Below are 15,706 nucleotides of genomic sequence, written 5' to 3' on the forward strand. Positions count from 1 at the left end.
CTGCAGCACGCAAAAATGTTTCAAATGACACTATACTAGAAAGGCTAAACACTGAATGGGCGTTCAGACTTTCTTGTCCAGGAAGACAAGAAAGTCTGAGTTGAAGAAAGCACCTGACTTTAAAAAAAGTTTTCCTCATGTATGTGTTATTAGTAGCTTTGTATGATACAAACCAAGTGGACTGTATTGTAATTCTAGTTATAATTTAACAATCAACAGCCCAAACTTATGCACAGCAGAAAGAATGATTATGTAATGAATCCACTAAGCCATTGTCAGATCAGGTGAATTGCCTTGCTACCACAGAGCACAACCAATTGTATTTTAATTAAGAGATGGTCCCTCATCTTGGTCTAGAGTGTCAGCGTTGCCTGAGGCAGAGTGACCTCATCTGTGTGAGAAGTAGAGGTAGCTTTAGATGAGGGAGGGAGGGAGGGGAGAGCTGCTACTAAGACACAGTAATTCAACAACTAAGTGACAGGAAAGTTTATCTTCCTCCTAAAGAGGATTCTGCTTGATTATCTGGTATGTTGGTAAAATCTCCACTTGACCCTAAAGGATAACTAAAAGTTACTTTGTTTACTTTTGGCTCTGCACAGTTTCTACTGACCAAGCCTGTGTTTCCCAAAAGCATCTTGAAGCAATAGTTCAACATTTTGGCAAATGCGCTTAGTAACTTTCTGGCAGAGAGTTAAATGAGAAGAGTGATATCTCTCTCTCTCTCATACCTATACATTAAATATGATGCTACAGCAGGCAGCCAGTTAGCTTAGCTTAGCACAAAAACTGGAAACAGAGGGAAACAGCTAGCCTTGCTCAGTCCGAAGGTAGCAGTTGCCAGGAAAACAGCGAAGACTGCAGGAAGTCACTGCTCCCAGCCCAGAAATAGTCCAGCACATAATCCCCCGTAAAACGCAAATTGTCATTTTTATACTTTGGATTTTGTACAGACCAAGAAAATGAATTTTAGTTAGTGAGCTGCAGGTGGGGGATTTTTTTAAACATCTGACAGAGCCAGGCTGGTCGTTTCCCTTTGTTTCCTTGTCTTTATGCTAACCTAAGATAACTTGCTGCTGGTTGTAGCCTCATACTTAACAGATATGAGAGTGCTGTCGATCATCTCATCTAATGCTCCGCCAGACAGTGAGAGTACTACTAGACTATAAGATGATCAGTCATCTTAGCCCATAGACTTACAATATGACTAAGATAATTTTAGCCTGCAGATGCCTTTGGGAAATGAGGCTCAGATCTAACACCACCCAAAAAACATAGTCACACTAAATTTTCAGGCTTATCAACTCTGAAACTCTTTGACGGCACCTACAGTATGATATCTGAATTGCAGCACGCAGTTTGAAATAAAACAAAACTATAGATTTTTACAACACAAAAGAAAAGTCAAACCTGCATTTCTGAAGCTGTATTATTCTGCTGTCAGATGGAGAATCTCAATGAGGATCCACACGTGAACAAATTTCCTTCTCTCCAGAGAAGTTCGACAAGAATAGCGTGTCCTCCTGTGTCTGCTTGCATGGAGACAATCAGTGAACCTTTAAACACTGGATTATTGACAGTAGTCCAGATTGATTAATAATACTAATGAAAAAATACATTTACTCTCCACTCTGTTTTGTCTAGTGGCTCATTCATCCAGCATGCTGTAGCAGTGCAATGTCGGTGATGTTGCGTCAAGGCCTGTGCACACATATGCTTCTCAACACCATCCTGACCCAGGCTCAGGCCACTGTGGGCCAGGTGCTTAATCATTCATGTCGTAGGAGGTGGAGGGACAGAGATCTTATTCAGTGCTTACCTGGGTATCTCTACTGAGTGTAACGATACAGAAACAAGATCCAAACCACACCAATCCAACCATCCCCCTTTCCTTCTCTCCTCCTTCTCTGTCTCTCCTTCAACCTCTAAGCTCAATTACTTCTCTGCCAACAGCAAAAAAGCTCTAAGTCTCTTTCTCCCTGCTGACACAGTCTAGGTCTGGTTACTGATCTTTGATTAGGTGGATACATTACCAACTAATCACTAACTGCTTTATTACTCACTATGACAATGCTAGTCAGGGGAGTGCCATTGTTTAGAGCTGCAGTCTGAGCTGCCAATGCGTAGTACGTCTGTAAAATGCTACTGGGTTGATGCCCAAATGCAATTACCTAATTTTTTGCTTGGGTGAAAACAATTAACCGATAACAGCACCTCTAATTGAAGTTCCTATGATAGCATTCAGATGTCAGACAGAGTATTTTTGGGGAGCATTTTATGCTTGTATGAGAAAGTTGACATTGTAGACATAATAGAAAAATAAGGGAAAAGAAAAATGGAGAATGACATGCAATAAAGATCCCTGGCCAGACCTGAACTGGGAACATTGCCATTTGTGGTCATCACCTTATACCCACAGGCCACCAGGGTGCCCCTTAAGTCTGTAATTGGCTTTTAACTTCAACTTAGTCAAACTCAAGGGAAAGTTTGTCTTGCTGCCAGGTGAAACACAGAACCCACACAGACTTCAATATAAAACATAATAAAAAAAATATAAAAACATAAGCTAAAATTCATCAAACAAGCTTGCATAAAACAATGCACATCCTATCAAAATCATTAATTCCCCAGAAATCTTCGCACCTGGCAGAAAAGTATGCACACCCAAAATCACTGGGGCAAGGCCACTGAACCGGACATTGGTAACAACACTAAACGAAGCTACAGTCATGCTAGTGGCTCAACTGAGCTTTGAGCTGATTGCCCACATCAGCGTTCTAACATGTTCACAGTGACAATGCTGACGTGCCGACGTTTAGCAGGGATAATATCTACCAAGTTCACCATCTTAGTTTAGCCTGTTAGCATGCTAACATTTGATAGCACCAAATACAAAATGCCATCAATTTTTCAGATTTGGCAACAACCGACCGACCAAAGTTTGTACAATGGTAGAGAAGGACAATATGTAGTTTAAACACATCAATTACTACTTTCAACTAGATGCTTAACGTACTGACTCACTTGCTGACTTGCTGTAATTATTGAGTCTCTACACTGTTTTAAGGCTATTCATATCTCCTAACAACAAGACATAGATGGATATACCGCTTTTAAATTAGAGGTTACATTTGGTATAGGAGTTCTAATTTCTTGTGAATATTTTCTGAAGAACCAATAGTCAGTTTCCTTCTGGGTACAAAAATGACCATGCCTTAAAGTAGCTGCACCTTATGGTGACATACTGGGTGGGAGTAATAATGTGTTTACCCGTGTAACCTGGTAACCACCATTAGAAAACACACACTTTGCGAGGTAACGCAGGTGTCCATTTTCTCTGCTCTGTTGCACTAAAAGTGAGAAAAACTCAGGTTTCATCCAATTTAGGGATTGATTAATGTTTGGAAAGCTTTCAGTCAATTCGCTATAATGGATGGCCAGATGAGTGTTCAACATATTTGAATTATTCACTCTCCACTCCAGAAAAGTTGTCAAGGTTACCTCCGCCATCGTCCCACCTCTCCCCCGGCCCAGCAGCCCAGCAATGCTTGTCCAATCTTAACAAGCTTTGTGCTACCCACTGGGCTCTGATTCAGCACGAGACCCGGCAAATCCAATTACACAGGAGTCAGAGAGGTTGATTTTCCCATTATAGATTCCATGCTGAGAATGAGAGCTGATGATAACACTCACATCACACCACTACTGCCCCCTCTCTCTCTTCTCTCCTTCTTATTTTGTCTCCATTTCACTGTGTCCCTCCCTTTATTGCTCCCTCTCTTCCTATCTAATTCCTCTTTTCCCAAAGGCCTTTTTTCTTCTCCCTGTCCCTTTCTTTGGATCTCTCCTTCTTTCATAGTCCATTATTCTAATTTTTCAGAGTAGCGTAACGAAGACTGGGCCCCGTCATCATTTCAGTCCCGAAGTGCTGGGTCAGTGAGGTTACCTCATACCCCACACTGGATATTTTTTATTTAAAAATGAGAATAATGTACATAGAAGACCATTTTGTTTCCCTCATAATTGTGATTTTTTAAATTCTGTCCCATTGTTAATGTGCTGTAGCTTTAAATATCTAATTGCATTACACTTGACTTGACTTCTTTCATAACATAATACCCACCAAGAATTAAATATTTGTCAGCCTGGATAACTTCTGAAAGGTCACTGTAAAAACTAAATGCAAAGTAATTTAGACTTTAGACTAACTTGACTTAGGGGTGTCTGAGTGCCATCCTTACGAGACACAATGTGCCTGCTGTGCCACATAAAAGGTAAATGAGAGCTCTTTTGGAAATGAGGCTCTTTTACAGTCAACCGGCTGTGAAAAAAAAAGAGGACTTTTGCTCCATCTTTACCCTGTGGGGCAATAAAAAGGACTGATCTCGCCTCAGACCAGAGGCTTTGGTGTTGACACAGGCCACTCAGAGGTCAACACCACTGACCCCTCTAAACCATCAAGCTAGAGTCTTCTGTGATCTTTTGGGACAAGGGATTGGGAAGTCCAGCAGCCTGTCCGGAGAAGTCGTCTGGCATGACGCAGAAGAGAAGATGGTGTGATGGGACCTGCAGGAGCATCGGTGATTGACCAATATAGACCAATACTCTGTCATGGCATAAAACATCCCCTGCAACTCATCCTCTCCATTCTTCAGCTTGATGCAAACAGATGGCTGGTAGTGAATTCTCATGGTTTGTGAAGTTGAAGAAGTATTCAGATCCTTTACTTAAATAAAACTAGGATTACAACACTGTGTAATTACTGCATTACAAGTTACAACGAGCACTGAAAATATTACTTCATTAAAATTTGTATTATTAGCAAAGCGTATTCAAAGCATCAAAAGTAAAAGTGTCCATAATGAAGAAAAATGGACCCTGTGACTGTTATACTATTATACCTTACAAGTATATTCATAAATATATATATAAATATTTTAATTAGCTCATATACTGTTGGATAGTATCATCTATAACGATGCATCATATTTTATAAACTGATCCCAAATTTCATATATAAAATCTTCATCTGTAACTACACCTGTCATTTAAAAGTATACTGTTTTACTTTGAATTGTGGTAGAGTACAGATACAAAAAACAAAACAAAAAATAAAAAACATATGGTTCTACTAACCCCTCATGGTATTTAACCATGCTGATAGTTTTAGTTTTACAGTATTTGTCGTCTTTGGGATTGAACTCTCGACTACAGAGAATTTTGCCACCACCGTCGTGAAATCCCACTGAGAACTCTAGCCCCTTTTCACTGTAGACATTTTGACATGTCACATTAGGAAAAGGCAGGCGTTAATAATACAGTAAATGATGGCTGAAGTGCATTTAGCTGCCTCAGTTTCAGGGTCCTTGTGTTGTACATGCTGGCTCACTGTCCCACTGTCATGGCTTACTGGAACATTTAAATAGAGCAGAGCCATTATACATTTTATTAGTAACACCTGCGCTTTTCCTACTGTGACCAGTCAAAACGTCTGCTGCACAAAAAGTTTATTTCAAAACTAAATTCCTATTTCAAAATGAAATCACACCTATAGGTTTCAAGTGTCCGCAGTGAGGCCACAGTAAATTAGCCACAGGAATAAATGTTGCTTCTGAATTTGTCGATTATAATTTTGCAAAGTGTTGAGCACGACCCCTTCACCTCCATTACAGTGAGTAGCAATGTAATGGCAGGAATTTTACCTGCATTTCATTTAGTGGCAAAAATCTCAGCAGATAAAACTAAAACTCTCTACATGGCTAAATATCATAATGGATTAAGTAGTCTTTTTTTGGTGATTTGGGTGAACTGACCCCTGACCCTGATTGGAACTAATTATGCATAACTACAACTATGCTGTGTTGAGCTGCACTTAGGGTTTCAATGTTTAGCCTCAATTTATACGTAAAAAAAATATTTTTTTTACAATAAAAATGTGAAGTGACCACATACAGGTGACATTACATGCACAACTTGATAATTGTGGTTCCATTTAATCGCTGTTGTGCCAAGACTTCTCTCTGCGAAGGTGCAGCTAAACCGAAACCTGTTGTAAGTCGTCTCTGACTGTCTGACCTTTGACAGGGCAACCCGAGGCTTGAAAGTCTGGACACTCTGCTCCTTCCAGGTTGAAGCTTCAGTGAGAAAACAAAGTCTTTGGCAGGACACTGGTGCTGCTCCTTGGCAAAGCATGGCTGACAGCAGCTTCCTCTGTGTGGCCAGAGGGTCACTCTGGGTGACATGCTGTTCTGGGGGACACTATGTCTCTGCCTGCAGAGGAGATTAGAGGGGTGAGCTGACCTCATTCTCAGAGGGGCTGATGTGTTTTGAGTAAACACTTGGTGCAAGACAAAAACACAGGCTACAAACACAGGCCAATCCTCCGGCGGTGATCCCATTGTTTCCCCATTACTCCTGAACAGGCATGAGAGAGGAGAGCAGTCACTCTGTGTTCCTGAGCTGCAGGGAGTCCTCGTGTCTCTCCTGAATGCATCAGGCACAGTCAGGTCAAGCTCTCAGAGCTGCCCACAGGTAATTTACATTACCTTAATAGTCTTGCACATGCCACTATATGGCCATAAATAAATATTTTACTAGTATCAGTAAAACAAGTCATTTTAAGCATGCCGACGTTTACTAAGAGCATGCACAGATACACAGAGACAGAACAAACTAAAGAGGTTCTCAGAAACATTGTTTTAGGTTAGTGGTCATTTCTGAGGCTGTTGGTTAGTGGATGTCAACTTAAGAGTCTCGCATGTCTACTTGTGACAGGTTTTTCTTTGTCCAGTTAATTGTCTTTTGCATATGATGTGAGAAACGCTTTAAAAGTATGTAATATAACACATAGGACATTCTTTATAACTAGCACCAGCAATTCAGGCAGTAAACTGTAAATCCCAAATACTAAAGACCGCTATACAGCTGACTTATATTACATCAATAGTATATGTGTCAGTTTTAAAAGAAGCCTGAAAATCACTATTTATTTTTTATGGGGAAGTATCTACGGCAACAGAGGTCAGACAGAGTCTATAAAGTCACAGCCTGAACTAACTGGTGCATCAGTTGCAAAACATTGCAGAACTGTGGAGTTAAGATTAATCCAACAAAACTACATTTAGGGAAATTAATATTGACAATAAATAGACTCATGTTACGTGATACTTATTCAACAACATTACAAGCTACAGAATTACTGTATAAACGACCAAATTATTTAAAATCTTCTGGAAATCTCACAAAAAAACAGTAAATAAAGCTTTTGTATATACTGAAATGCTACTAAATTGTAATAAAAGCTGCAATTATTTTGTTTATGCACCATGGGAATATTTGGCAATTTGCTGGGGGAAAAAAAACCACTGAAATGATTAAATAGCTTCTGGTTATTTTGCGGTCAATCGATTAATCTAGTGTCTAATCAACCAATCGGTTCAGCTCTAGTAAGATGTTTCTGTTATTTTCGTGCACCCCTGCTGCTGGCACTTATCCAGGATCATTCATGAATGAACAGTGGGTCCTGCTCAAGGACGCGGGCTGACGTGAGCTGTGGCATGTATATGCAAAGTTCATATTACCATCTAAATCATACCCTCATCATCATCATCACCAACTCTTCACCTACAGCATTTTACACGGTATGAGCACACCCTGCCCAACAGTGCCCCCCCCCCTGTTTCCAGATCATAACCCTGCGGGCTTTAGGACCTCCGGGATCTGCTCTCTGAGGATGGTCTTGTTTTTGTCCGTTACGTCCATGCATGTAATCATTGATTGTGCCTATTGTGACAGGCCGATTTACCATCTGTAGGGTCCCATGGGCCTGATACTGCTGTCACTGCAGCCTCCCTACAGACCTTCAGGAATTCCCCTTTAATTTCCGGCCGCAAAATTTAATCTCGAACCGATTTCACGTTTAAGCCTGGTATTTCAAAACAATACCTGCAGCTTGTTGGTACTTCACTCCTGGTTACTGGTGCGCCGACGTTTTCACTCAGATCGGCTCGGGAGCTCCTCATGGGAAGATTCTCATCTCTCTCGAAGTCCCGTCGATCAGTAAAACAGTTTGCATTTCAGCAGCCAATGCTGAAATCGAACTTTTCCTCACTCCTCTGGGGGACCCCCCTGGAGCTCACCTAGGGACGCCTGGGGGGTCTTTGAATGTGAGAGTTAGATAGACCTGTTCCTTTCTTTCTCTCAGAAACTGTGAAAGAAATAAATAAACAAACAAATACTAATGCCGGGAGCTGCTTTGACCAAATTCAAGGCTGGATCCATCCTTTTAGACCTTCAGACAGAGAACATGTCAATTCGACTTCAAACAGTCCCTTATCTTCTCGATACAGGCAAAGGGATTCGGATTTTTGTCCCTCCTTGTGTAAAATGAGCTCTTTGCCGTTGTGCATGCAGCTCAGTGAAATGTCTATTTATAATTAAAATGGGCAGTTGGAACTAGGATTTTTTTTTATTTTTATTTTTTTGAATATTTCATCTTGAGTGAGGAAATGATGACACAGTAATTTCTTGTTTTCTGGACTGGTAACGGTGCTGTAACGCGTTACCAACCCAAGGCATAACTCCTTCTGCATGCCACAGTTTTGTTTTGGTTTTTTTTTTTTTTCCCCCTGAAGTGGACCTGCTCTCCAGACGAGTGTGAGCCTTTGCCGCCTCCTGCTGCAGCCCACCCGGCGCCCTGCCCTCCCTACGCGCCTCCCCGGCTCTTTTTCCCACTGCTGAGAGGAGCAGGACGCGGCCACAGCGGCGGGAAGCAAATTATCCACAAGCACTTCCCTAAAAAAAAAAAAAAAAAAAAAAAAAAAAAGTTCACACTCACTTACACAGATGCCACCACAAGTAGGGACTCACATCGTCTTAGACCTGAACGAGACAGCTTACTGGGAATAACCTGACAGGAAAATGTAGTGGAGTAAAATGGATATCCAATGATTATTCTTCCCTTTTTTCTTTAATTCAGGTGTTTCTTCTCTGTTGCTTTTATTGCGCATAGTCTGGTTCAGCTACTTGAAAATCTTGAACATTTTTGTCGTACTAGTCCAAATAGCGTAAACAGGAATTAGGCCTGAACTCGCGTACTTTGCGTTTTATTAAGACGCACGGCGCGCACCTGTGTGCCACTGGTGGAACAAGCGCACAGGACGGTGTATGACAGACAGGGGACTTCCTTTCAATATATATCACCTGATATATTCAATAATCATCCGATAAGAGGACTGCAGTGTCTGGATGGAGTATGGCCTGACTTTTGATGCAACAAACTTGCGCCTGGCCGCGGTTGGACGCAGTGGAGGAACTCGCCACGGCGTTTTTTTTTTTTTGTTTTTTTTTGGGGGGGGGAGAAAGTCCCCAGAAACTGACAGAGAGAAATAAAATCTCAACATCGCCGCTTCTGCCTCTCTGCTGTGGGAAGAGTGGATGTTTTGTCGGCGCTGTGATCAGGCACTGCGTTAAGAGCAGCTGTCAAACCCCTGGGATCATCCTGCCCCCCGGGCCACTGGGAGCTCGGCTGAGGTCTCCACTGCGCATGTACGTGCGCTGGACAGCTCCAGAGAGGGAAATTTAAAAACGGTTTTTTGGAGAATCAAGTGCAACAAAGTGAAATACAGTACAGGGGGTCGCGACCAGCTCTCATAATCTTCAGTATCAACCAAAACAGGTGAGTTTTTACGATTTCTCTCTTTCAGCAGCACAGTCTCCGTCAGACTGTTCATTTTTATAAGCCAATTGACATTTTAAGGATTTTTAGACTTTAAGCATCAGTTCTCTGTAAGCAGACTAAATGATAAGCCATTTAAATCTAGGCTGCTTTAATGTGACCAAACTGTTATGTAAACACTTGAACTGAATGCTAATTGAATACAAGCTATATTACTCTATTAATTCAGTGTATTTTTATGAAATCTGAGTTAGTGAGAGTTAAGGGGAACAAAAAAAAAACATTCAAACAGTGAAATGGACTTCAACTACAACAAAGGCACACAGAAGCCAAACAGAACTTTTATGTACTGCTATCAATTCATTTTTGAATTTTTTTATACTTGTGTTAAATTTTCATTGAACCTTAAATTTGCATTTAAAATGTTTGCATGTTATTTTACATTTTCAGAAATAGCACATGCTACTCCACCATGTTTATTTACTAAAGAAGACACTATTTGATTATTATTACTATCTTGATACATCTACATAGCCTACGGTCACTCACTGAGGTCATAACCTGAAGTGTGTTAATTTTATTTATTTCATTCGAGAGGAAGCACATATCCCAGGAAATGATAGAAGGTGGAATTACATCCAGGATGTCAGGAATAATTGAGAATGCTGGGCATCATCCGTCTCCACAGGACTACAGGTAAGACTTCTCATTGAAAACGTGTTCCATTATGTAAGGACACTAGTTACAGAATCTTTTAGGGGCTAAACAACGCATATAGTTTTTGCTGCATATTGTCAAAAACACTCAGGAGATGCCTACTGAGATGCCTCAGTACATAAAAAGCATATTTATATTAATCAATTCCCTCAAGGTGTTTTGCAAAGAGTCTTGGAACAAATTGTCTAACCCCACTATGTTTAATATAAAGGTAGATGGACAGCTCTTTTTGTGCATGGGGGGTTGCATGAAAAAGGCGAGAGGAAAAAAAAATCCTGAAGAATAAATGATTTTCAGTCTGAATGGATCTGTCAGAAACCATCAGCTCTGTTTACACTCCCGCTGTCGGCACACGGAGAGCCTGAGCCCCTTGGCCTGTCGGCTCAGGGGGAGACGGGGTGCTCTGGGTCACCAGTGTGCACAAGTGGCTCCCAATTAGAAAAGGAGAGAGGGAGGAGGAGGTGCAGTGTTTAGTGTTGTTGAACCTCTGGGAAGGCTTGGATGATACATGGAGACACCGGCTCAACATGTTTTGCATCAGTGAGCAATTTCTATGCTGCTGGTAGAGAGAGGAGGGGAGGTGGGAATACCCCCCATGTGTCATCTATTCTATAGTTTCTATCAGTATGTATTGGGCATTTATCATGAATAAATGCAACCTTGAGTAGATTTGTGAAGCAAAAGTGTAAAAGACCAGCTATAGCAAATATTGTACGTACTTTGAATGTGTTTACACCTACTTTTTATACAAAACGAAAAAGTACCTTTGCCATACTTTCATTCAACAATCAATTAGTTAAAGATTCTCTGATTGTTGTGGTTGAACATTATTTCTTCATTTTGTCAGAAGTAAAAGAAAAAAACCCACAGCAGCAAGACAAAGAAAAAGAAAGAGTGTGGTTCAGTCTCACAAAGGCACACTAACTTCAAAGCTCCAGCTGTGATATTGTGACGCTTTACACGGTGTTAAATTCACATTGCCACCTGCTCCAAAATGATGATCACTCAAAATCATTCACTGGCACATGCAAGGTGTTTGAGGACGTGTGCTGCTGATTCCTGGCTGCCATGATGTCACTTATTCAGACGGCAGACACAGAGCCCTGACCTCAAACTAAATGTGCACCCCCTCCGGCCTGAGGCTCTGTTGATTTCCCAGTTTAGAGAGGACAGGGGGGTGATGGAGGGGGGTTGGGGGCAGCCGTGAGGACAGAGGCTGGAAAGGGATAGGGAAGCAGATGGTATCCTATTTGTACCTCTTATGTGAGGGCTGTCATTCCAACAGATTAATGCAAGGGCTGGGTAAAGAAAAGAAACGACAGAGACAATCAAGGAAGGGTCTGGGGAAGACAATAGAGCCACGTGCCACTGGGCAGATTTGTCGTTTGGGACACAATAGGTGATCATTTTTCAATGGACAAGGCCAACTGTTGCAGGCAACATGTGCTGCTGTCCCATGTTTCAAACGATCTCATGTGTTGTTTACTTATGATTCAGCCAATGGTTACAGCGAGACCGTGGTCACCTGACACGGGTTGATTTTTTATTAGGAGATTTGGTGTGTGTGTGTGTGTGTGTGTGTGTGTGTGTGTGTGTGTATGAAAGGGGGGGTGTACTCCTACACTGTCCACAGGCCCACAAAGTAACTGAATTGTATGTGTTGTCATAGCGACCCCAATTACTAAACCCTTTGCCCAGTAAGCGTGTGTGTGCCGAGGAGATTGGAGAGGATTCAAGAGGATTCCTCCCTTTTCTTTCTTTCTCTTGGAGGCTCTCTACATAAAAGATGTAATGAGTGAAAGCTGATTGGTCCTGGCAGTGCACTGGTTAAACAGAAATCTTACGTCTAATCCAATAAAATTTACAAAATTATAGGTTGAAAAAATATTCTTAGATGAAAAATCTATTTTAATTTAATTAACTAGCAATTTTAGGTTTATGTTATTTTTCACATTCGTACTCAAAATCTACAAAAAAGCAGAGAAGTAAAAACTAAGAGAAACAAAGATCAGTTTGGCACTCCTGGAAAAAAACACTATAATCTCAACAGATGATTTACTCTGAATGGAAAGCTTCTCTAACTCCCTCATTGTTGATTAAAACTATCAGTGCTAAATAACACTTGTAGCTAATCTTCTTATGGTAAATCCTGGATGGCACGGCTAATACACGGCTTCAGTGAGCAGCTTTCATCTGTTTCCCCACATTCAGACTCATTACAGTGGTTTTGACTTCGAAGGACAGAATGTTCTATCAAAGTGTTTAGATTTAAATTCCATTTGTGGTCTATGTCTCTGTGCTGACAGCCGTGTTAACAGCCCCCTCCCCATCCCCCCAAACCTCCCCCCCTCCTCTCTTGAAGGCTTCTGACCACGGACCCCTCCCAGCTGAGGGAGGAGGACCTCCCCGGGGACCTGCAGTCGCTGTCATGGCTCACCTCTGTGGATGTGCCCCGACTACAGCAGATGGCTGATAGCCGAGGCCACAGCAACGGGCCCTCCCAGGGCAGCTTGTTGGAGCAACAGACAGGTGAGGTGGCAGGGAGGGGACACTGCAACATTCAAAAATCGCCTCATCTCTCTGATTGGATAAATCAGGACTGTGGGATTCATCTGGATTTCTGGCCGCTGCAGATATGAACACAGTTTTATAAGACTATCCTGAGAGATAAAGGCCAATGAAAATAGAGTGTGCTGTTCTAAAAAACACAGACTGTTAGCCTAAGAAATTGATCAGTTTGGATAGTTTTGGTGGGATTTGCTCTTGTTCACCGTAATATTGTGAACAACAGATCAAAGTGCAAACAAATATAATTACAAAAAAACTCACCAATAGCTTATGTATCCAAACATAATGTAAAAGATATTTACAAGATGAATCCAGAGACCTTATGTTGAAGTGAGTCATTGAGAAGCACTTTCAACTCTCTGTCACTGTGCAAAATAAAGAAACTTTTAAATGTCACACCTGGCTATGTCACCCTGTTTTTCAAGAGAGGTTCCTATAAGTGAGATTTTTGGTGCTATGAGCCCCACATGCCAAATGCTACTGAGCATCCATCTACTGTCATAAGCTACAGCAAATATCTTCAGACCCCAAAAAATAACATCACAAACATCTGGATAAATAGAAAGCACTCCAAGTGGGGATAAATAGGCTTGTTTGTTTTGTTTTTTTGTTACTTTACACTAAGATTAGTTTGGCTGTTCATCCATACAGCTCAGCTGAGCAACATGACGATGACAGCGGGACAGGGCTCCATGCTCCAGCTCCAGAGCAGCATGCAGCACAGCCCTCTGGGAATCAGCATCATCAACACCCACAGCGGAAGTGTGAGTTTCAGCAGCACTGCAAGAAAAACACTTTTACGTTGTATGGCAATCATATAGTTTAATGTAAAATGCCCCTGCATTTGTTTCACAGATGTCTCCATTCTCCATGAATGGGCTACCCTCTCCAGGATACCAGGGCCCTACCTCAGTCTACCAGCCCACACCCCAGCAGGTGTACTCTCTAACCCAAACTGGACAACAGGTAACATACTATGAGCATATAAATACGCTCGATTTAATCAACAGAAAAATGTAAGATCCTCACTATTCCTTCCTCTCTTTCTTAGTGTTCAGCTGGTGGGCTTTATAGCAATATCTCTTTCAATGACCAAAGTCTATTTACACAACCTCGCCTGGCTCCACAAGACCAGGAGCTGCAGCCCAAGTCTTTCCCCAAGCCAATCTACTCCTACAGGTCAGCACATAAATATTTGGCAAAAATAAAATAGAATATCCACCAAATTTCACCTCACCTGCTTTGAGCTGCACTCAAATAATGATTTCATCTTTTTTTTTCCCTCTTCAGCTGTTTGATTGCCATGGCTCTGAAAAACAGCAAAACTGGCAGCCTCCCAGTCAGTGAGATCTATAGCTTTATGAAGGAACACTTTCCTTATTTCAAGGTATGATACTCTATTAATATTACACACAAGGACTAAAAGAGAAGGTGCATGTAGATAAAGAACGTGACTGATTATACACCCTCTCTCTCCGTGCAGACCGCACCTGATGGATGGAAGAACTCAGTCAGACACAACCTGTCCTTAAACAAATGTTTTGAGAAAGTGGAGAACAAGACGAGCAGCTCATCCCGTAAGGGCTGTCTATGGGCACTGAACCCTGCCAAAATTGACAAGATGGAGGAAGAGATGCAGAAGTGGAAACGCAAGGACCTGCCAGCCATCCGCCGCAGCATGGCTAACCCTGGTCAGAAATTTATTGACTTACTTAAAAGTGAAAAGTCTGATGCTCATCCAGTGGGCAATGTCTGGTAAGACTAATAATCTGGCTTGTTCTTTGCAGATGAGTTGGACAAACTGATCACAGACCGCCCAGAGAACTGCAGACGTAAGGCTTTAGAGCCCGGCATGACCCGGCTGCCCAGCTGTCAAACTGGCCTCCCGCTGCCCGTCCCTGCACAGATGCAGCCTCAGCCTATAGTCACGCTGTCCCTGCCATGTTTACCCATGCACCAGCACCACCAGTTTCAGGCCCAGCTCCAGGCTCAAGCTCGACTGGCCCCCATGTCCCCTGCCCCAGCCCAGACACCTCCCCTCCACACGGTCCCTGACCTTTCCCACAGTCCAATCACCCAGCAGCCCAGCAAACCCCCTGACGATTTCTACAGTGTGCATGGTGATACGCACACAGAGGTGGATGCACTGGACCCTAGCATCATGGACTTTGCCCTTCAAGGTAAATACATTTTTTAAGCGTCAGGCCTGTTTTCTGTTTGCTATATAACTGAAGTGTTGTTGCATCAGTAAATTAACCTCTCTGTCTATCTGCTCAGGTAATCTGTGGGACGAAATGAAGGACGACAGCTTTAACCTGGATGCTTTGGGCACCTTCAGTAACTCCCCCCTCCGACTATCAGACTGTGACTTGGGAACAGCAGGCCTCCCTCCTGCCTCCACTGGAGCAAACATGCCACTGTCAGATGTGCAGGTGACAGGCCTCTACACCTCATACACCTCCCAGGATCCCTTGTCATCCCAGTACATGGGCGCACCAGCCAACAGCAAGCCCATCGCTCTACTTTAAAGCAGCTAAACTGTCTCTAACAGGGTCACCGTGATTTATTCAACTGTCTGTGGATATCTATAGACCCCAACTGAAGAAGCCTGAAGTCTGGTTGCTTTTGTGCTAGAAAAAGTACAAATCACACTGCTTTCCTACAGTCACCTGGGAACTACCTGGAGAAGGATTTTTGAAAATCATTTCACATACAGTCCACAAGAAAACTGCTCATTAAGAACTAAAA

The 15,706-nt window shown here is 42.2% G+C and overlaps 1 protein-coding gene across 1 annotated transcript; it reads left to right on the forward strand.

Moving 5' to 3' along the window:
- The first annotated feature begins 10,289 nt into the window (after positions 1-10,289).
- On the forward strand, positions 10,290-15,486 carry foxn4 (forkhead box N4). Its single transcript, XM_040155974.1, has 9 exons — positions 10,290-10,369; positions 12,753-12,919; positions 13,610-13,722; positions 13,814-13,924; positions 14,010-14,137; positions 14,249-14,345; positions 14,442-14,649; positions 14,746-15,138; positions 15,236-15,486. Exons 1-9 carry the CDS (start codon positions 10,290-10,292, stop codon positions 15,484-15,486), a joined length of 1,548 nt encoding a protein of 515 aa, XP_040011908.1.
- The last annotated feature ends 220 nt before the right edge of the window (positions 15,487-15,706 follow it).

The sequence above is a fragment of the Xiphias gladius genome, chromosome 19 (genome assembly GCF_016859285.1).
Source record: "Xiphias gladius isolate SHS-SW01 ecotype Sanya breed wild chromosome 19, ASM1685928v1, whole genome shotgun sequence".
Classification (NCBI taxonomy): domain Eukaryota; kingdom Metazoa; phylum Chordata; class Actinopteri; order Istiophoriformes; family Xiphiidae; genus Xiphias; species Xiphias gladius.